Consider the following 22,313-nt stretch of genomic DNA (forward strand, 5'->3'; position numbering starts at 1 on the left):
TCCCTTCCCCCTCCACAACATGGACGCACACTACTGCATCAATAAATAACACCCTGCTGTGAAACCCTGTATGGAAAAGACAGCGATAGAGAGATAGAGAGGCCTGCCTCCACAGTCACATGGCAGGGCCAACACCTATCTCTAATCTCATTTGGTCATTATCAGCCCCATCAGTCCACCACTGAAAAATAAGCCGGCAGATGTCGACCAACTCTGATTCTCTTTTTGTTACGGGGGGGATTATAACACAATCAAATTGAATATGGTGCTTTATACAATCATTGTCTACTCTGAAACAAAAGCACATTTGACCTTGTAGAAGCAAAACATATTTTACGGGAGGGGGAAACAACAACAAAAACCTGTGACAGTTGGGAGAAAAAGATTGCAATCCATTGTTGTGGCTGGACTTGTGGAACTTGTCAGAGGAGGGATTGAGAGCTGCAGAAAGCTGCAGAAAGCTGCAGAGAGCCAGACTCACGTCTCTGTGTCCGAGAGGGAGAGAGAAATAAAAAGTAGGAGAGACAAAGCATTATTGTCTTTCCCTCCTTGAACCTGGCATAGGGCCCAGCTCCACTAGCAGACAATACTATGCAGATAAATGCAGCTGATAACACAGTATGTTCAAACCTGTTTCTCCTCTGCAAGAACGTGCACCTTAGAGCGAGTTCACCCCACACAGTTACGTGCACTGGGTTGTAAATACGGCACCATGCCCATCTGTTGACGGGAAATGCCGACCTGCTTGATGCTCGGCATATGTGAATCTCCCGCAACAATAATCAAAAATTGACTGTGGAAAACAGACCCAATGTTTTGTGTGTGTAAGGAAATCTTAATATGCAAATAAGGCAGGTCCGAGAGCCTATTCAAATAGTCTTTGGCGTGGAGAGAAGAGAGGGGTGGGAACGAGGAGGAAATGGGGTCGAGGCCCTTAATTGAACTCAACTATTCTTCCCCAAGAGAATTGGAGGTCTAGTTACCATGTGGCCATCCTGAAAAATCCTACACTCTTAGCATGCATTCCCAGTGCTGACTAGAGTTGGAATGCCTTCTACCCATCTCACTCATTCCATAATAAAACAATGAGTAAAGATTTTGAAGCAAAGTACAGTAAGTAGTACAAATAAGTCAAATCAAAACAAATAGTATTTGTCACATGCGCCCGAGTTTAAAAATAATAATAAAATAAAATAGTAACACAAGGAATAAAATAAAATACACAAGAATTAAGCTATATACAGGAAGTAGCAGTATCAGATCACTGTGGAGCTATATACAGGAAGTAGAAGTACCAGATCACTGTGGAGCTATATACAGGAAGTAGCAGTACCAGATCACTGTGGAGCTATATACAGGAAGTAGCAGTACCAGATCAATGTGGAGCTATATACAGGAAGTAGCAGTACCAGATCAATGTGGAGCTATATACAGGAAGTAGCAGTACCAGATCACTGTGGAGCTATATACAAGAAGTAGCAGTACCAGATCAATGTGGAGCTATATACAAGAAGTATGATCCTTCTAGACCTATCGGCTGCCTTCGATACTGTGAACCATCAGATCCTCCTCTCCACCCTCTCCGAGTTGGGCATCTCCGGCGTGGCCCACGCTTGGATTGCGTCCTACCTGACAGGTCGCTCCTACCAGGTGGCGTGGCGAGAATCTGTCTCCTCACCATGCGCTCTCACCACTGGTGTCCCCCAGGGCTCTGTTCTAGGCCCTCTCCTATTCTCGCTATACACCAAGTCACTTGGCTCTGTCATAACCTCACATGGTCTCTCCTATCATTGCTATGCAGACGACACACAATTAATCTTCTCCTTTCCCCCTTCTGATGACCAGGTGGCGAATCGCATCTCTGCATGTCTGGCAGACATATCAGTGTGGATGACGGATCACCACCTCAAGCTGAACTTCGGCAAGACGGAGCTGCTCTTCCTCCCGGGGAAGGACTGCCCGTTCCATGATCTCGCCATCACGGTTGACAACTCCATTGTGTCCTCCTCCCAGAGCGCTAAGAACCTTGGCGTGATCCTGGACAACACCCTGTCGTTCTCAACTAACATCAAGGCGGTGGCCCGTTCCTGTAGGTTCATGCTCTACAACATCCGCAGAGTACGACCCTGCCTCACACAGGAAGCGGCGCAGGTCCTAATCCAGGCACTTGTCATCTCCCGTCTGGATTACTGCAACTCGCTGTTGGCTGGGCTCCCTGCCTGTGCCATTAAACCCCTACAACTCATCCAGAACGCCGCAGCCCGTCTAGTGTTCAATCTTCCCAAGTTCTCTCACGTCACCCCGCTCCTCCGCTCTCTCCACTGGCTTCCAGTTGAAGTTCGCATCCGCTACAAGACCATGGTGCTTGCCTACGGAGCTGTGAGGGGAACGGCACCTCAGTACCTCCAGGCTCTGATCAGGCCCTACACCCAAATAAGGGCACTGCGTTCATCCACCTCTGGCCTGCTCGCCTCCCTACCACTGAGGAAGTACAGTTCCCGCTCAGCCCAGTCAAAACTGTTCGCTGCTCTGGCTCCCCAATGGTGGAACAAACTCCCTCACGACGCCAGGACAGCGGAGTCAATCACCACCTTCCGGAGACACCTGAAACCCCACCTCTTTAAGGAATACCTAGGATAGGCTAAAGTAATCCTTCTCACCCCCTCCCCCCCCTTAAAATATGTAGATGCACTATTGTAAAGTGGCTGTTCCACTGGATGTCATAAGGTGAATGCACCAATTTGTAAGTCGCTCTGGATAAGAGCGTCTGCTAAATGACTTAAATGTAATGTAAATGTAAGTAGCAGTACCAGATCACTGTGGAGTTATATACAGGAAGTAGCAGTACCAGATCAATGTGGAACTATATACAGGAAGTAGCAGTACCAGGTCATTGTGCAGAGGTGCGAGGTATTTGAGGTATATATGTACATGAAGGCAGGGTAAAGTGACTAGGCATCAGGATAGATCATATTAAGGTATTTGAGGTAGATATGTACATGAAGGCAGGGTAAAGTGACTAGGCATCAGGATAGATAATATTAAGGTATTTGAGGTAGATATGTACATGAAGGCAGGGTAAAGTCACTGGACATCAGGATAGATAATATTAAGGTATTTGAGGTATATATGTACATGAAGGCAGGGTAAAGTCACTAGACATCAGGATAGATAATATTAAGGTATTTGAGGTATATATGTACATGAAGGCAGGGTAAAGTCACTGGACATCAGGATAGATAATATTAAGGTATTTGAGGTAGATATGTACATGAAGGCAGGGTAAAGTCACTAGACATCAGGATAGATAATATTAAGGTATTTGAGGTAGATATGTACATGAAGGCAGGGTAAAGTGACTGGACATCAGGATAGATAATATTAAGGTATTTGAGGTATATATGTACATGAAGGCAGGGTAAAGTCACTAGACATCAGGATAGATAATATTAAGGTATTTGAGGTAGATATGTACATGAAGGCAGGGTAAAGTGACTAGGCAAAGGGTAAAGTGACTTTTTCCACATTTTGTTACATTACAGCCGTATTCTAAAATGGATTACATTTAAAACAAATCCTCAGCAATCTACACACAATACCCCGTAATGACAAAGCAAAAACATGTTTTTAAACATTTTTGCAAATGTATAATCTTTTCAAAACAAAAATACCTTATTTACGTAAGTATTCAGATCCTTTGCTATGAGACTCGAAATTGACCTCAGGTACATCCTGTTTCCATTGATCATCCTTGAGATGTTTCTACAACTTTATTGGAGTCCACCTGTGTAAATTCAATTAATTGGATTGCCTTTGGAAAGGCACACACGTGTCTATATAAGGTCCCACAGTTGACAGTTCATGTCAGAGCAAAAACCAAGCCATGAGATTGAAGAAATTGTCCGTAGAGCTCCGAGATAGGATTGTGTCATGGCACAGATCTGGAGAAGGGTAACAAAAAAATGTCTGCAGCATTGAAGGTCCCCAAGACACCCTGGGCTTCCTAGAGCTGGCCACCGGGCCAAACTGAGCAGTCGGGTGAGAAGGGCCTAGGTCAAAGAGGTGACCAAGAACCTGATGGTCACTCTGACAGAGCTCTAGATTTCCTCTGTGAAGCTGGGAGAACCTTCCAGAAGGACAACTATCTCTGCAGCACTCCACCAATCAGGCTTTTATGGTAGAGTGGCCAGACAGAAGACACTCCTCAGTAAAAGGCACATGACAGCCCGTTTGGAGATTTCCAAAAGGCACCTAAAGGACTCTCAGACCATGAGAAACAAGATTCTCTGGTCTGATGAAACCAAGATTGAACTATTTGGCCTGAAAGCCAAGCTTCACGTCTGGAGGAAACCTGGCACCATCCCTACAGTGAAGCATGGTGGTGGCATCATAATGCTGTGGGGATGTTTTTCAGAGGCAGGAACTGGGAAACTAGTCAGGATCGAGGCAAAGATGAACTGAGCAAAGTACAGAGAGATCCTTGATAAAAATCTGCTCCAGACCGCTGAAGACCTCAGACTGGGGCGAAGGGTCACCTTCATACAGGACAATGACCCTAAGCACATAAGGCTGTAACGTAATAAAATGTGGAAAACATCCAAGGGACCTGAACACTTTCCCGAAGGCACTGTATGCACTTATTGATGAAGGCCGTGACTGTCGTGGAAAACTCCTCAATGTAAGTATACAGCTAGTATGTTTTGTGATTGTTTTCAAGATTCACCTGAAGTAATTGGTAACACAAGTAGAGTGAACTGTGAAAGAGCTCACGCAGATGTCTATGTGCACCACTGCATTATTTACACCAGGTCCTGGGGTTTACTCACTGATCCTGCAGGGGATTGGTCTGCACATGGAAATACACGGTAATACTCTTGACTGTTCAGCACTCAACCATCTGACTCCCTGCAATAGAACTCATTGGACTGGGGCCTGACTGTCCACGAGCATTTGTACTGTAGAACAAATCTATCAATTAACACTCTTTAGAAACAACAAATGAAAAGTGATGATTTGTGTTGAAGGATTTGTACACAAAACAATCCAGTCAAATTGTGAATCCGAAGTAGGAAACATATTGCTTAACAGAATACAATGTAATCAGTTATTTAAATGCCTTATTTTGGACATTTATACAGAGTTGAACCTGTAGCTACATAAAAACATGCATTAATGTTTTGTCAAAGTGGAATTTCTTTGAATCGGTTGCCAGATTGGTTACCTAACCCCTTTTGCAGGAGTGTCAAGAGTAGAGTATGCATACATACCCACATCTTCTCAATCTGAAACAAACAAGGAAACCTGTTTCCCTGCATTCATTTTCAAATTGCAACATGGGAAGTCTTGACCGACACATTTCAGACTAAGGTATATGATGTCAAAGACACCAGCTGGGAAACATGTGATATCAGCGTTTACCGAGTGAAAGGTCATGCCCTCTCGCATCACAATGCGCCAGTTGTCAACAATAGCAGACTGGAACATCTACATTGCACATATGCTGCGGAGTGAAAGCATGATTGTGCAGGAAACGTTCTCTTTCTCAGCATTTACTCTCAGAACAATGGCAATCGGTTCATCGTCACAGAATGTCACAGTTGCAGTATGAATTCCTAAAATGGGAACACTTAGAACTGGGACAAAAAAAATGTCAAAATCCTCAAATACAGAACATGACATATCTGTGCTCTGCTCTGCCAGGCTACAAAATGACAAACCAAACACTATGTTGTATCTTTGTCAAACATTAGGAGGCATGTTCAGTTGACTGTGGAACAAATATATCAAGCTATTCCAGTTTTGAGAACTATTAAATAACAGAGAGAGAGTCCAGTACAATCTCTTCAACATTATAGTATCCCTCAGTTTACATCTTTTATGGAGTCTACAACAGTATTGAGGCAGCTACAGAAACAGGAGAACAAGTAAGAGAGTGAATGAATGCACAAAGGACCACCAACTCACAAAAGAGGAAGAGAGGAGAAGAAAGTTTCAGAGCTAAGCAGCACCTGAACAAGGAACACACCAATCACCTACGTGGAGAGTTATTCCATCAATTATAAGCACTTGATTGATATTTAATTCAAAGCTGGAGTTTAATTGCTAATATAGAGCATAATTAAGCTGATAAATCATGGCTGATTTTAGTGAATTATGGATTAAAATAGCAGAAAACCTGCAAATTGTGTATGTCAGCTAAAGCCGTATCTGTAATTGGTCTACAAGTCTGCTTTCAGATGGAAGGGACTGTTACATTTGTTCAAATCTCCAAATAGGGTCTCAATGAATGATATGTATGAGATGTGAGGGACGTCTTAACCCTGTGTATGAAATGAGAACTGATGTGGAAAGTCATAGCTATACAGTGTGAGAAGTCTACTTTGTGGCATCATGTGCGTAGTAAGAGAGAGGAGAGAGACAGGGTCTGAAGAGAAACAAGTAGAAGGAGAGAGAGAGAGCGAGAGAGAGCGAGAGAGAGAGAGAGAGAGAGAGAGAGAGAGAGAGAGAGAGAGAGAGAGAGAGAGAGAGAGAGAGAGAGAGAAAAATAGAAAGCGGGAGTACACAAGCACTCGAATAGGTCCTAATGTCTCCCCATGCAATTCCCCTCTCTCTCTCTCTCTCTCTCTCTCTCGCACACACACACACACACACACACACACACACACACACACACACACACACACACACACACACACACACACACACACACACACACACACACACACACACACACACACACACACACACACACACACACACACACACACACACACACACATCCCCACACTGCATCTGCCGGAGCTAGTGGCTGTAGTTAAATTGAAATATTTCCCGGCGTGTGTCAGAAGCATGCAGAATGGTAATTATGACAGATCTGATTAGGCGGGCCGAGTCGGGCGGCTCCGGGCTGCAGGTGCGACCTTGTGCATTCCTGCGTGTGTAAATAAAATTAATTACAAGCGTGGGGGCGCGCGGCGCGTGACATCGGTGTGCATGGGGGGGACTCCCACAGGGGGCACCCTAATGGAATATTTTCCCCGAGTCTAATAATACAGTTGGTATTGACTTGAGGTAATTAGGGGGATCATTAAAGCGCTTTTCCCGGCGTATTTGCCTGCCTGATCAGATTAGCCAGAATGGGCCTCAGAACAAGCCCTGTGTGGTCTGTCAGAGGAGATAGTGGGAAAGGGCTGGAGCTGGAGCGAGGCTCTCCCCACACTGTTAGCCCGGCCTGGGAAGGAGAAGCAACGGGGGCGTGGAGGGTGAGAGCTAGCTCAGACTTGGGACAGCAGGGGGCAAATGTCGGGGAGTGGAATGTGGGGATAGAGGTAGGTACAGTAGGTGTGATGGAGTTGGGCAAAAGGGCAGAGAGGAGGAGAGAGAGAGAGAGAGAGGGTGTGTGAATGAGAGAGAGAGAGGGTGTGTGAATGAGAGAGAGAGAGAGAGAGAGAGAGAGAGAGAGAGAGAGAGAGAGAGAGAGAGAGAGAGAGAGAGAGAGAGAGAGAGAGAGAGAGAGAGAGAGGGTGTGTGAATGAGAGAGAGAGAGGGTGTGTGAATGAGAGAGAGAGAGAGAGAGAGAGAGAGAGAGAGAGAGAGAGAGAGAGAGAGAGAGAGAGAGAGAGAGAGAGAGAGAGAATGAGAGAGAGAGAGGGTGTGTGAATGAGAGAGAGAGAGGGTGTGAGATGAGAGAGAGAGAGAGAGAGAGAGAGAGAGAGAGAGAGAGAGAGAGAGAGAGAGAGAGAGAGAGAGAGAGAGAGGGGGTTAGAGGTGGTTGATGAAATGAGAGGCAGTGGGTTAGATGCTGGCGGGGATTCCTCTGTCCATTAAACAATTACAAAAATGCTAATTTCAGAGGGAAGAGGAGGAACTGCCTTTTGCAACATAATTCATACACTAAATTAATTATTCAGACATCTGGGTCTCCGGTTCAAGAAATTGTCTCTTTAATAATATAGAGGATCTGCCACCGTTTCCCTGGCAACCTAATAACCAAGCAACCGGATAAATAAATAAATCAATTAATAAACAGTCATGGCCTTTATTTCCCTTTTGGTGATGCTCTCTCATTTCTAATCTGCCTCAGTTTCGCAGGGAGACAATCCGGAGTCTGTAAACAAACAATGGAGATGTTCTGTTGGCCGTTACACCACAGAAACAGAAGTGAAACATTTACATTTACATTTAAGTCATTTAGCAGACGCTCTTATCCAGAGCGACTTACAAATTGGTGCATTCACCTTATGACATCCAGTGGGACAGTCACTTAACAATAGTGCATCTAAAACTTAGGGGGGGTGGGGTGAGAGGGATTATAACTTCACTCTGGATCAGCCCTATAACAGCACCACAGTCATATTATCCATGAAGGAAAAAGACTCAAGTTATAAACCCCTCACATTTTTTATCTTTAGGTTCATGACTCATGGTGTAGGTGGTCAAGCCCAGTTTCTCCCTAGGCGCTTCCTGCTTCAGAAGATCAGATATTATTCTATTCTGTCAAAGCAGTGAGTCTACGTTCCAAATATCATCTCCCATAACATCTGCCCTTTAGACTCAGCAGAGAGAGGAACCCAACATTTCTGGTGAGAATTGATTGACAGGTTTGGTAGGATGGGAGGGGTCCATGCATGAGTATTAAGGAGGTGGTTGGGCCATATGAGTGGGATAGATGTACAGTGTTCAAGCTGTCCCAGTCAAAAACAACAACACAGATTCCACTAACCCAGGATATGAATCATTTCAGAAATTATAGGCAGGGGGGGTATGTCCAGTAATTCCACCACCCTCCTCCTCCCCTCTCTCTCTCTCCCACTCTCCACCTTTCCATTCCAGACCAGCTAGGCAGTCAGTGTCCTCCCCCCCACTCCCCCCCCGGAGAGCTCCGTGCCAGGCGGGCGCAGGGTGACAGATGGCACACACCAGCCCCCCCTGCACCAACCCCCCCCCCGGTGGCGCAGCGGCGGACCAGATCAGTGCCATTCTGTCTCATTAGAGCCTGGCTAATTAGCGTTGCCTCTTCCAGGGAAGAGAGAGAGAACGAGTGACAGAGAGGGAGAGAGAGATAGGCACATGGTGGTGGCGTTTCTTTTTGTATTCCACTGGTCACTCTGTGTGTGTGTTGGGTATGAGTGCTAGCCCTGTGGCGCAGGAGCTCCCGGATCGCTTGTTGTGTGACAGCAGGGACTCTGATACAGACAATCACAGCTCCCTCTCAGGATGTGTGTCAGGCAGTTTAGACACCAAAGCCATGTCAGTGGCTCCCCACGGCTAGCCTCCCGCCGCTAGCCACCCATCGCTAGCTTCCGCTCCTTTAGCAGCCAACAACATACAGCTAGCTAAACACCCTCTCTGTTAGCCTAGCCAATACGGATAGCCTCCATTTCACTAGCTAAAACAGATAGCTACCTAGCCACCACCTCTACCGGTGCAGCTTTGTTAGCAGTGACAAGGGCTCTCATCAAAATCTAGCATCCATCTCTCCGAACGCTATAACTAAAGGGGCGTCTCCTAATGCTAGCTGAGGATTCTGGCGGCATTGTCTCCTGTGGCTGGCTTCAAACCAATAGGCTACATCATCAACAAAGGCTACCTCAATACTATAGTTACCCTCTAACAACCTGCTCAAACTAGTATACAGCACATCTCCCACAGCTGAATGTTGGCTCTACTTTGAATTTGATAAGAATGAAATTTGATACAAATGAAATATGAAGGGTTACTGGATTCTATCTTAATGTAATGTATAGCTGTACAAATTAATCAAAATAGGCTGCAGTCTCAAGATATCCTGTAGGCTGCATGACTGAACTTGATGCCAACCAGAAGCGGAATGGAGATTTTCAATTGTACTTACTCACTGCACCCAAAATGTTGAGGTTAAAAAAGTAATTGAAATGCTACTGTGAATATGAGAGAGAGACCTACCAGTTAAAGACTGGCAGAAAGAGAGGTCTGCTGTGGTTACGAGCCCTGAGAGGGGACGGGATGGCTGTGTTCCAAACCCCATCCCCCACACAACACACCCACACACACACACACACACACACACACACACACACACACACACACACACACACACACACACACACACACACACACACACACACACACACACACACACACACACACACACACACACACACACACACACACACACACACACACACACACACAGTGTAAGCCAATCTCACACACTGGAGTGTAAGCCAATCTCTAAACTCCTGCTTAGAGCTCTCCCACTCAGGGGACCACCACTGCTCCCACCCTCTCCCATTCCACAGCCCCCTGCTCCCCTTCTCAGATCTCCTCCCCTCTTCTCCCCGCTCATCCTTTCCCCTCCTCTCCTCATTCTATCTATCTTTCACAGGGGCAGGGCTAGACGTGGCAAACGCACACACAGACACACACAATAGCTGCCTGAGCCAAGCTCTCCTGTCCTCCAACCTCCCAACATTCGTCAGCTCTTTCAGGGTGGTGGGCTGCATACATGCGAGCGTGCGACCACCGAGAATTCCTGCACTGTGCCGGGGTGGCAGTGGCAAGAGGAGGCATGGCACACCAATCAGACACGCATGTGCCAGCCTCCGTATCGAGACTGAGCCTCCCCCGCCCCCAAACCCCCGTTTCTCCTGCCAGTCTGCAACCCAATGGATGGACCATTCCTTCACCACCATCCACCACCACCAGCTCCTCACTCCCTCGCCCTCGCCCTCGCCCTCCAACCCCAGCACCAGCAACCCCCACTGGGCTAAAGTGCAGAGCCTGGGCTTGGGTCTCTGGTTCTGAGTCTGGGCTTGGTGCGGAGTGGAGCCGCCACTGCCCCCGGTGGTGGTGTGGGCCTGGGCCGGGAGGGGCACCAGCTGCCCGGGGAGCGCCCATTACGAGATGGAGCCAGAGATAAGTGCTCTCCCAGGCCCCTTTCACAGGCATAATTAGCACACTTCTTATCTGCTGCTCAATTCACATTCACACCCTCCGCCTCCATCGCCATGAATGGTGAAGCAGGGAGACGAGAGAGAAACTTAGGAGAGGAAAGAGAGAGAGAGAGAGAGAGAGAGAGAGAGAGAGAGAGAGAGAGAGAGAGAGAGAGAGAGAGAGAGAGAGGAGAGGGGAAAGACAGTGGAAACCTGTTCACTCACAAATGATAATCTGAGAAAAGATATTTTTTCTCCTCTCCTCTCCTCTCTTCCAAAAAGTCTTTGAACTCCTGAACAAAAACAATGGTTTGTGCATCAAACTGCAATTTGCTAAAACAAAGGTATCTGGCCCTATAATCATCGCAATCAGCGGGAAAAAAACAACCTCCACAGATATTTCCAGATAATTTGGCCCCTGTTTAATCTATTTTCTTTTTCTTCATCAAGTAACAATTGTGGAAACATTTTCAACTCCACCGATATATGAAACCTTTAATAATAACGGCTTGCTCCGCATTTCTTTAATTAGTTTTAATAAGAGTTAAACTGATGGTAATTTTGCTCACACAAGCCGGTATTCAACGAGTGGGTTGTTCCCTGGGCGAGATAACAGGCTCCGCTTTAGCTGAGAGTCATTCAGAACACAGCTAATATAAACAGGTTTGTTTTGTGTTGAAACACTGTCTGCTGTTCGCTAAACCCACAATAAAGGAGACATATGTCATTATGGCGATAAATCACCAGTCTGAGAAGAGAGGAGAGTTGCACAATGTGGCGCTTCAGTTTTTGAACCCCTTAACTGGTGAATGTCTCCAGATCGTGTTTTATAGCGTGTTTTATTCTTTTGTTTTCTAATGTTTCATCAACCACACTGGGAAGGAGCCAAAATGTCCCCACGACAAGTCCAGGCATGAAATGAAAATATTAGCTCTGTAAATATTGATGTGTGCATTATATTTGAAGCTGGAACATCCACGGAACTGTAACTAATAGTTTAATAACATATGTTCTCAATAATATCGCCTGAGACATTCTTTTGTTCTATATTTTGTTTAAATGTTGAGTGCCAATTTCTCACAGAAATGATACCAGTTTCTCAGTTAACCCTCTTCTACTTCGTGGCACAGTGGAAAATAATACTTATTGTGTGTGGTGTTGTTCTGCAGGTCTGTGTGTCTGTACCAAAATAGTGCTCGTATTGGTCTCTGGCCTAGAATTGTATGTTATGTGTACCAAAATGGCAACCAGAGTCATGGCCGTTACATGGTACCTGACTCTTGGAGGCGGCCACCTTGGCAAACAGAGCCTGGGAAACCTTGGCCCTCTTCATCTCCTGCTGGATCTCGTCATAGATGGAGGAGTTGATGTTGAGGATGCAGCTCTCCGTCTTGCCGTTCCACTCGCTGGGGAGCGGAGAGGCCTTCACCTGGGCAGGGTAAGGAGTGTCAGCAAAAGGGTTGGAAAACAAGGTGATGCTGCCGGGTTTTCTGGATTCGGGGATCTGTCCAGGTAGATAAAGGAGGGAAAGTGAACTATGTTTAAAACATGGGAGACCATTTCACATTCAATTATTTCATCATTTCTCTAATTAACTTCACTTAACATATATAAGAATATATAAGAAAACATATTGGTAACACTTTATAATAATGTTTATGAACAAGCATTAATAAACAATTGATGAACTATTCATAAATATGTTTTTATTCATTGAATTACTTATTAATAAGCTATTACATTTATAACTAAATACTTAATACTAAAATTATATTTTCTAAAAGTGATACAAATCATGCTACTATATACATAAAATGCCACAACATACATTATTACGATAACCATGAATAACAATGTTATTGATACAGTACAGGAAGGGTGAAAGTGTCACAAAGAGATGGTTCATTGTTGTGTTTTCTTACAGGAGAGATGCCCACAGGGATTCTGGGGTTCCAGTCCTCAGGTCTGACGTTGTTACAGTCTTCTCTCCTGGGCTGCTGGGGCAACAGAGACATGTTTGTTTAGTTCCACCCTCAGAAAAGGGATTTAACCACACACACACACACGCACGCACACACACACACAAACACACACACACACACAACAACAAATTGTTAGGCTGTATCAACACAAAGGTAGTATATTACACGTGCAATGACAACATTAGTACACTGCAGTCTCATTGATGAAGCTAAACTGATCAGAAATCAGATTGCAGAGAGACACATGGAATTGAATCAACATCATTCCGTGGCTTGTTGTGTGAATACTGTATTTAAAAAAAAATATTTTTGTTACGTGTAGGCAATAATTTCATTACTCAGTATTAATCTTATCAGTTTACAAACTAGTAGGCGAGGGGTGTCAGTGTGTGTACTGACTACCAACATTTTCCTTAGTAGCTCTAATTGCTAAGCCTTGGACATGCAAAGACTGGTGAGGGCATTGGAGCCACTCATGGGCACACATGAGAAACATACCGCTGCATCATTTTTTAGGAGGCCTATAAAAGCCTCCCTGTCTCAGCTCAATTGCCACCCTGACTGATTTATGTGGCTAAATCTCCCAATGCATTAATTCATACTCTCTGGGAGCTGTCAGTGGGAGTCTGGCATATGTCCAGGCCAGGGCTAGTCCTACCATGATAGGACTCAGTCATATGTGAAGGGAAGAATAGAAAAACGCATATTAGGGCTGATGATCATACAATACAGTGATGTTTCATGTTCAGCAAGAAGTAAAAAACGGTATAGTAAATGGTGGAAGTTTAGATGTGACCTATCTACCCGTTATAACAAAACTACAAGGTCTGTGTGTCCTGTACTGCCCCATAAAATGATGCCTTTAGAATACAAACTGAAATCCCTGGAATTTGACTAACACAATTATTCAATCCAGAAAGGTGTGTGCACCTCCTGATCCACACGTTTGAAATGGACGACACTGAAATAAACAGAATTAGGGCCTGAACAGAGGTATGTCTGACAGCAGAAACATGGTCGAGTCCGGTCAATGTGTCGTTGTACGAGGGACATCCAATTTGTAAGTCGCTCTGGATAAGAGCGTCTGCTAAATGACTTAAATGTAAATGTAAATCTCTCTCTTGCTTTCTCTCTCACTCTGTCTCCCTCTCTGTGTCTGTCTCTCTCCCTCTATCGGCTCTCTCTCCCTTTTTCCATGTCCAGCTTTCACAGCCAACTGACTGTTGAGGAAGACCTGTGAACTGCAAAGTGTCCTTTTCCAAGTTTAAAACCACTGGTTCAGAGTGTGATTCTTCCCTTTCCTTCCAGTTTTGTAAGGACGGCCACTGCGATCTGGCCATGCAGTAAAAAGGGCCTCCCTGTTTGGCCAATGGGTGGCACAGGGACATTCTCACTCTCCCAAATAAAAGGCAGTCTTTAGTCTGAGGCTGAACAGAGGAGGTCTTTGTCTGGCTCTCTCCGCCCCAGACACACTCGACCGCACTCAAAATGTGCTTAAGTGGAAAAGTTGCCACATACCTGTCCAATAAAGGACTTTGATTGTGGGAGAGACAGTGGAGAGCTGGTGGTCAGGCAGTTGAATGAGAAAGTGACTGACTGACAGACTGGGGGAGATTTACTAATCCACAGAACTTGTCGTCATTGAGTTGCTTCCTATTTTAAGAGTGGGGTGGGTAGTGGCACTTGCTGTACAACTTAAGGTCAAAATAAATGTGTTTGTTTGTGTGTTTGTGTCCACGCTGCTCTGTCTGTGTGCATGCTTGCCTGTTCGTTCCATACCTGCACTGGCCGGGTGGGCGGGGTGCTGATGAGTGGCGCAGGTCCCATGGCCGAGGCAGCCGTCAGGCTCCTTTCCCTCTCGTCCTGGTAAATACGGTCTCGCTCGGCCTCGGGCAGCTGCAGGAAGTTCTGCATGGCCCGCAGGTTGACCAGCAGAGACTGGCTGGCCGTCTTAGGATCCTCCTCTTTACGCAGGATCTCAGACAACAGGCCCTGGGAGGAAGAGTGGGAGAGAGAGCGAGAGAGAGAGTGAGAGAGGGAGAGAGAGAGCGAGGGAGAGAGAGAGAGAGTGAGAGAGAGAAGAGAGAGAGAGAGAGAGAGAGAGAGAGAGAGAGAGAGAGCGAGAGAGAGGGAGGGAGACAGAGAGAGAGAGAGAGAGAGAGAGAGAGGGAGAGAGAGAGAGAGAGAGAGAGAGAGGGAGAGAGGAGAGAGGGAGAGAGGGAGAGAGAGAGGGAGAGGGAGAGAGAGATGCCCTATTTGTAAGCCCTCAGAAGACTCATACATTGACATCACTACAGGAACTTCATGTCCGTTGTGAACATTCTATTTCTACTAGTAAACTCTCCCAGACCCAGAGGATAATGTAACTATTACAGCACATCGACTCAGTGAGCATCAGTGTAGCAATCAGTGTATCCGCTGTTCCTTTTCAATAGCTATGAATCCTGTCATTACGGGAATCACTGTATTATCAGGACTGTTTAACTGAGGCTTGTCATCCGCCTTGCACACACACTGAGTGATCCATTTTCAGCTTCTCTTCTTCAATAGGTGTGTGATTTGGAAATAAACAAAATGATTTTGTAATAAACAACTTGACGTCAGTTCTGTTGATAATTACACCAACTACCGGAGCTAGTGGCTCCGCTGTTTAACTAATGGTATGGTAGTTTAAGAAAAACACATTGTGCTTGTGACTTAGTGAAACACTACAGAACAATGGAATAAATTAGCTTTATGACGGAGCCAAGTATGTATAACTAGATAGAGGTATCAACTCTGAATGGGGAGACAAGCTTTCATACTGACATTGAGTGCATGTCACAGGTATTCTGAAGATTGTGCGAGAATATGTGTGTGTGTGTGTGTGTGTGTGTGTGTGTGTGTGTGTGTGTGTGTGTGTGTGTGTGTGTGTGTGTGTGTGTGTGTGTGTGTGTGTGTGTGTGTGTGTGTGTGTGTGTGTGTGTGTGTGTGTGTGTGTGTGTGTGTGTGTGTGTGTGCGCGTGTGTGTGTGTGTGCGCATGTGTGTGCAATTGTGTATGTGCAGGCTTGTATGTTTATTGCGCCCGGCCATCAACCCTTTCCATTAATCTCCCCAGTCAATTGGCCGCTTCTACAAAAAAGGACCGGCGAGCTCCCGTGTGTCCGCCCCGCTCTGCGTAGACACCATCACACACGTTATTAACACCAATGGCAGAAACAGGAAGAGAGAAAAAATAACGCACAATAAGTAATACAAGAGGAGACTCTCAAAAGGCACATTACTAACTCTTCATACCGGAGAGATAAGGCTGAAAGGAGAGGCTTGCCAATTTGCACAAAAACACCACTGTCTGCTTGCTATCCACTTAACTGTTTTTGTGGAGAGAGCGTCGGTATGCACTGATTCTAATAGATTCTTATCAAGAGGTTTCGCACACAACTTCAAAGTGGCGGAGGAGTAATGAGGTTTGCTGCCACCTCCCCCAAAATATGCAGAACATCTTAAGACATTATCTCTGTCAGGGCCCTGCTGTGCTGCCTGCCTGTGAAGTGAAATCACATGTCTTAGCGGAGGGAGAGCAAGCCGTGACCGCGCCTGATGCTCTGACGTTGCGGCTTGCCAGGTGTACGGTAGCTTTTAAATTGTTGTTGTTGTGATGCTAGGTTGTTGTAAGTGGTTATAAGATTAACTGTTTTGATGATGGCCTTCGACAAGAATGCAGAGTTTGACTTTGAGGCACTACAACTCAAAACAATTCTGTCCTTGTGACAGATGTGTCAGAGCGCTTTGGGGAAAGACAAAAGTTGTGTATTTTTGAATTTTCAGTCCTGGTAGCACATAATACTATCCTGAGATGTTTCAATCTTTCCCTAAATCTCCTATTGGCATCAATGTATGATTTATGCCAGAGTCAGTGTTAAATTCTGCCCCTCCTCACCTGGGTCCTGTTGAAAGCCACGCGGGCGAACACGGCTTGGGAGATGCCGGCCCTCTTCAGCTCATCCCTCACCCACTGGTATATCTCCATGGACACCTCAGTGTTGCTGGCTACCTGGGGCTCCAGGGGCTTGGTCAGGGCATTTCGGTTGACCGGCGGGTGGTTGAGATACTGCTGCGACAGCGACTGCTGTGCCAGGAGCCGGTTGACGGCGTACTGCTGGTTGAGAATCTGGGCCATGACCAGCTGCTGGTTCACCAGCTGGGGGCTAATGGGGGTGGACACCAGGCCCGGGTGGTGCAGGCCGGGGGGGGGAGCTGAGCCGGGCGGCCGGGGTTCTGGCCCCCACCATGGGACGGGGGGGGCAGGGGTGGAACCGGGGAGGAGGGGGGGCTGCTCGGCCGTGTTGCCTGGGATGGGCTGTTGGGAGAAGGTCAGATGGTTGTGGTTGTGGTTGAGGCCCGGAGGAGAGTGATCGGACAGGCCATCCATGTCTGCTGGAGGAGGGGAAAGAGAGGGGAGGCAGGGGGAGAGCAGAGAGAGGGTTAATTTAAACACTTTGAATACTGGCTGAAGAGTACAGCAGAAAATGTCCAGAAAGAATATACCAATGCACACTGTCCAACCCACTCAGATGAGTAAAACAGACTTTGAAATTGAAAACAGTGCATCAGGCTAAATCTCTAAGCAACAAAACTCTACAGCCTCTGACCAAACCTGTGTCCCTGTGATAAGACATAGCTGTTCAGACACATGCCTGTCTAAAAATCCCCAGCCTAGATTCAGGCCCCAGATAAAGGGCCTCAGTGTGCGACCTGCAGGCAGCCCCCAGAGCCTTGGCAGCTCCCGAAATTAGTTTAGAACGTCCATGGCCCAATCATGTGAGCAATAAAAACAAGTGTCTGTTTGTGTGTGTACGTATGTTCGTGTGTGTGTATGTCTGCACATACTGGGAGACAGATAATCCCTGAATCGCTCTTTATGTCCCTAATTATAAAACAAGGTACGGAAGCTAGCCAATATGACATTTTTTGGGACGGCCTAAATATAACCCCGGGGAGAGGAGGGGAGAGATGAGAGAGCGAGAGAGAGCGAGAGAGAGCGAGAGAGAGCGAGAGAGAGAGCGAGAGAGAGCGAGAGAGAGAGAGGAGCTCTACAGTATAAGGAGCATCCTAGACATGACCTCTTCCATATGGCCTAAGGAAAAATGAATGTACTATTTATGGTGTCTCTCTCATTTTGGGAATATTTAAGTCCATAATGGCAGCTTGTGAGTATTTTGAGCTCTGTCTAAATTACAAGTCTGTGGATGAAAATAATAATTTAAAAAATCCAAGGGGATATCAAAGTGACTATGAGTGAATGTGAGGTTTCATCAAACTGGATCTGCTAGAATCTGCTGAGGTTTTCTATCTAAAGAATTCATACAGATTTAATCATTTACATTCACTGAACTTAAAATAGTATCTCTTAAATAATCCATATAGTACCATTTACACCTGGATGTGTGCAACTGCCAACATGGGACCCTAAAATCATATTGAATCAAATAAATCATATTTCTGAGAGGCACCAATTGGTGTTAGGAGGAGAACATTTTCCACAAACTCAATATTTCAGCGGTATATAAAAGATTTGAGTGCCTGGAAGAGCTCCAAAAAACCACATAATAATCACAAATATAGCAGCATATTTTCTTAACTGTCCGGAAACACAAAAACTGGCCAAGACCGTTCTTTTCAGTGTTTGTCGAAACAAATTATTAAGAAGGGGAAAAAACGTGGTAATAATTACATCTCTCCCATAATCCTCGGCATTCCCTGGCTGTGATGATTCGCTCTTGTCTCTCTACTCTGTGCTCACACACATTGCTGGGGGGCATGCTCACAAATACACACACACACATACTGAACGCACACAAACACAACAATTCCATGAAAAAAAAAGGGTGTCAGAAAAGCACGGCCGGCCCTGGAGAAAAGGCCTTGTGTGGAATCCTGCTACAAAACAGCCCCAGATTAAACACACAATGGGAATGGGATGTGGGTTGAGAGAGGGAGGGAGGGAGGGGGAGAGAGAGAAAGAGAGCGAGAGAGGGAGAGAGAGATGGAGAATAGAGAGAGAGATGGGGGAGAGAGGGAGCAAGGGGGTGGGCGAGAGAGAGAGCGAGAGGGTGGGGGGGGGTGTCCAAAACCCCATGGAACTCTTGTCTCCTGCTGGATAGGGGGACTGCTCTCACACTTCAACAGAGTAGAGACCACTTTGCTGGGTCCCATAGAAGCAGACTCTGACAGCAGAGACTGTCGATCAGGGCCCTTCAATGTGTTTAACCAGACGCATTTTCAATTACAGACAGTGTCTCGATGTAAGGCAATATAACTACACTGCCCATGGTGGTAGACTAAGTGTATGTTTATGAAACTTCAGTGGCACTGAAGCACAAAGGAGAGACTAACACACTCCCTTTTAACAGTGCCCTCTATGCCATCGCTGCCACTCAACGGGCATAGTAGGCATCCTTTCATGAATATTAAGGTTGAGAGTGTTGCTGTGGGCGACAAACAGTCACCTGTGGGGCGCCAGCTTTTGCAGGGACTGGGTAGGGACAGTAGTGCAGTGTGTGTGCCCACAGACGGTATGTGTTTAGCCTCGTGACGTACCTAGTGTGTTGGCACGCGGGCTGTCGTGGAGGACACACGTCCCCAGGTAGCCCTCCAGCTGCGAGGGTTGGCGCATGCCTGCACAGATGTGTGGGCAAGATGGGCAAACACACACACAAACACACACAAACACACACAAACACACACACACACACACAGAGGACAAGACACACAGTGCACAGGTGAAGAGAGAGAAAGAGAGTGTTAACACCCCATACCATCTACATGATACATGACCAGGGGAAGAAAGGGTTAATATGGACATAAGGGATGCCACAGAGTTGATACCCACTATGCTTCACCTCATATCCCATGTACACATAAATATCACATTCTAAATACACACAGGACTGCTACTTGAGATCCTACATTCTTTATGTACTCTTCCATAAACTACGTAAAATGTGTGTATGTACACAAGAGGATGGGTAGGGGGCCAGTGGTGTTACGTGTCCATGATCAGAACAGTGTCCACAGGCAAAACCATGAAAACATTCTGGTCTTATTTCTTGACCAGCGGCGATTCCTCAGAGGAGGAAGGGGAGGATCACCCTACTCAGTGAATTTCATAAACATTAAAATAGTGAAACATTTAAAAAGTTCTCATTTTTAGATAAAACTATACTTAATATATTCACATCGCCAAATACCTGATTAAAATACACTGTTTTGTAATGAAGGCCTACAGTAGCCTCAACAGCACTCTGTAGGGTAGCACCATGGTGTAGCTGGAGGACAGCAAGCTTCCACCCTCCTCTGGGTACATTGACTTAAAAAACTAAACTTAGGAGGCTCTTGGTTCTCACCCCCTTCCATAGACTTACACAGTAATTATGACGACTTCCAGAGGATGTACCTATCAGAGCTCTTGCAGCATTAACTGACATGTTGTCCACCCAATAATAGGATCAGAAATCAAAGGATCTAGTACTGAAAGCATAAGCTACAGCTAGCTAGCACTGCAGTGCATAAAATGTGGTGAGTAGTTTACTCAAAGCAAGAGAAAGACAACAGTTTAACAAATTTGAACAAATTAATTTCTTCAAAAATGTAAGAGAAGCAGCAGAGAGAGATAGCTAGCTATATTTTGTTGTATTTTTTTCACTTTCACTTTAACTTACTTAGCTAGCTAATGCAGTTAGCTAATTTAGCCTACTCAAACACCTGGCTCAAACAGAGAGGTCAGCCAGTGTAACTGCTAAACTGCTTGCTGTACACTGTACTGCGTGATTGTAGCAGGTTCACTAATGTGTTAATTCTAGTAGCTATGTTGACTATGACGTTAGCTAATATGGTGACAACAATGTAGGCTGTGTGTAGCAGTTAACGGTTCTGGTATGAAGGTTTGGCTTGGAAAGGTTTTTTTTCGCCTGGTCACAGACAGCTGATGTGTTGTGCACTGAAGTCCACAAGCGAATGGAAAAGGTGAGAGGAGGGGAGTGCGTATATTCGAGAAGGAATTATACAACGAGCAAAGTGATGATGCTGTTTGTATGTGGCTGCTATGAAAGTGAACTGTGTGTGCGGATAATCAGGGGTATATTTACTCCGCCGATTCTGTTGAAAAAACGTTTCTTAAATGGAAGCAAATGGAACAAAACGGCGACAAATCTACCTGAATTTGTCCAATAGAAACTCTCGTTTGGAACTGTTTGGACTAATGAGAACACCCTAGATCAGCTAGATGCAAGCAAGAGTGTGCAAGAAGGAATTTAATGTGTCACTGTCTTTCATCTTGATTACTAGTAGCCTAAACCTATCGATGTTACATTGAGCTGGGTGAATGGAATATGAACGACAGTCGTCTACTATGCTGTAATAGAAATAAGGCCATGCTCATAAAAAATAAATAGTCCTCCTTAATCTTAAACAGCACCGACCACCACTGATCTTGAATGTAATCAACATGAGCACTAGCTTGTATATGAAGGTGGATTTCTACACAGTAGGTTGAAACCAATACTCTAAATGACTGTATATTAAACTCTATTAATATGACTGGTATAGTATTTCATGACCAAAACACATCAAATAGACAGTATCTGAATTATGTGACCTAATTTCCAAACAGGGACAAGGAGGACTAACTGAGTTATCTAAAATACAAAGCCAGCCTTGTTCTACTTTGACAAGGAAAAACAGATAGACTTCAAACCAGATGATGGCCAGGAAAATCATCCCTATGTCATTTGTAGGTAACTGAAACAGTATTCATAAACAAAGGTCGCGGACCTCAATTTAGTCTGTGATTTGACAGCCATTACTGAATACTAAACTACATCTGATAAGCAATAATAGATTACTCTGAATGGATTCAGGAAAAACGGTGAAAACATTGTGCACCTCAGCAGTGTACAGGGAAATATCTGAGAAGAGCCATCATTAGATGATGTGATTAAAATGTGTTTAATGTACCGGGAAGAGGGGGGGAACATGGGGCAGACGTATTGGAATGGTGATTGGAGGGTCTGATAAGACAGTGTTAGTGTAACATTTTGCTTACCCATCATATCTTTTGTCTTCTTGAAATGTTTATACCAGCGCCCAAATTCCTGACACTTCGCCGCCGACACATTTGCATAGTAAGTGCTGTTCACAATGGAGGAGATCATACTCTGAAAGAGAGAGATTGGTAAAGAGAGAGAAAACCTTCAGGATCTGCAATGTGTACCATGAGGGCATTTAGTAACGCTGGTGTGACGTGCACTAATACTGTGTTTTCTTGTCAAAATGAACAAAACATTTCGGTGCACAAACAACAATAATCTAGCAAAGACCATTTTTTATCAGTCATGCACAAATCTTGGTCTTGTCTTTCCAAATGTAAAACAAATCAAA

General features: G+C 45.3%; 1 protein-coding gene across 6 annotated transcripts in view; it reads right to left on the reverse strand.

Annotated features, from left to right (window-relative positions):
* The window catches only part of LOC124005627 (DNA-binding protein SATB1-like), a 55,937-nt gene that overhangs the window by 8,442 nt on the left and 25,182 nt on the right, over positions 1-22,313 (reverse strand). For 3 of the 6 annotated variants that reach the window (XM_046315055.1, XM_046315050.1, XM_046315051.1), the window contains exons 6-11: positions 21,979-22,090; positions 19,476-19,553; positions 16,816-17,312; positions 14,660-14,887; positions 12,836-12,907; positions 12,187-12,417 (exon numbers count right to left, since the gene is read on the reverse strand). In XM_046315055.1, coding sequence (XP_046171011.1) covers positions 12,187-12,417; positions 12,836-12,907; positions 14,660-14,887; positions 16,816-17,312; positions 19,476-19,553; positions 21,979-22,090 — 1,218 coding nt within the window. Of the gene's footprint in view, positions 1-12,186; positions 12,418-12,835; positions 12,911-14,659; positions 14,888-16,815; positions 17,313-19,475; positions 19,554-21,978; positions 22,091-22,313 lie in introns of all 6 variants that reach the window. The other 3 variants (XM_046315052.1, XM_046315054.1, XM_046315053.1) reach the window with 3 other exon arrangements.

This window comes from Oncorhynchus gorbuscha, linkage group LG19, assembly GCF_021184085.1.
Source record: "Oncorhynchus gorbuscha isolate QuinsamMale2020 ecotype Even-year linkage group LG19, OgorEven_v1.0, whole genome shotgun sequence".
In the NCBI taxonomy this organism is placed as follows: Eukaryota; Metazoa; Chordata; class Actinopteri; order Salmoniformes; family Salmonidae; genus Oncorhynchus; species Oncorhynchus gorbuscha.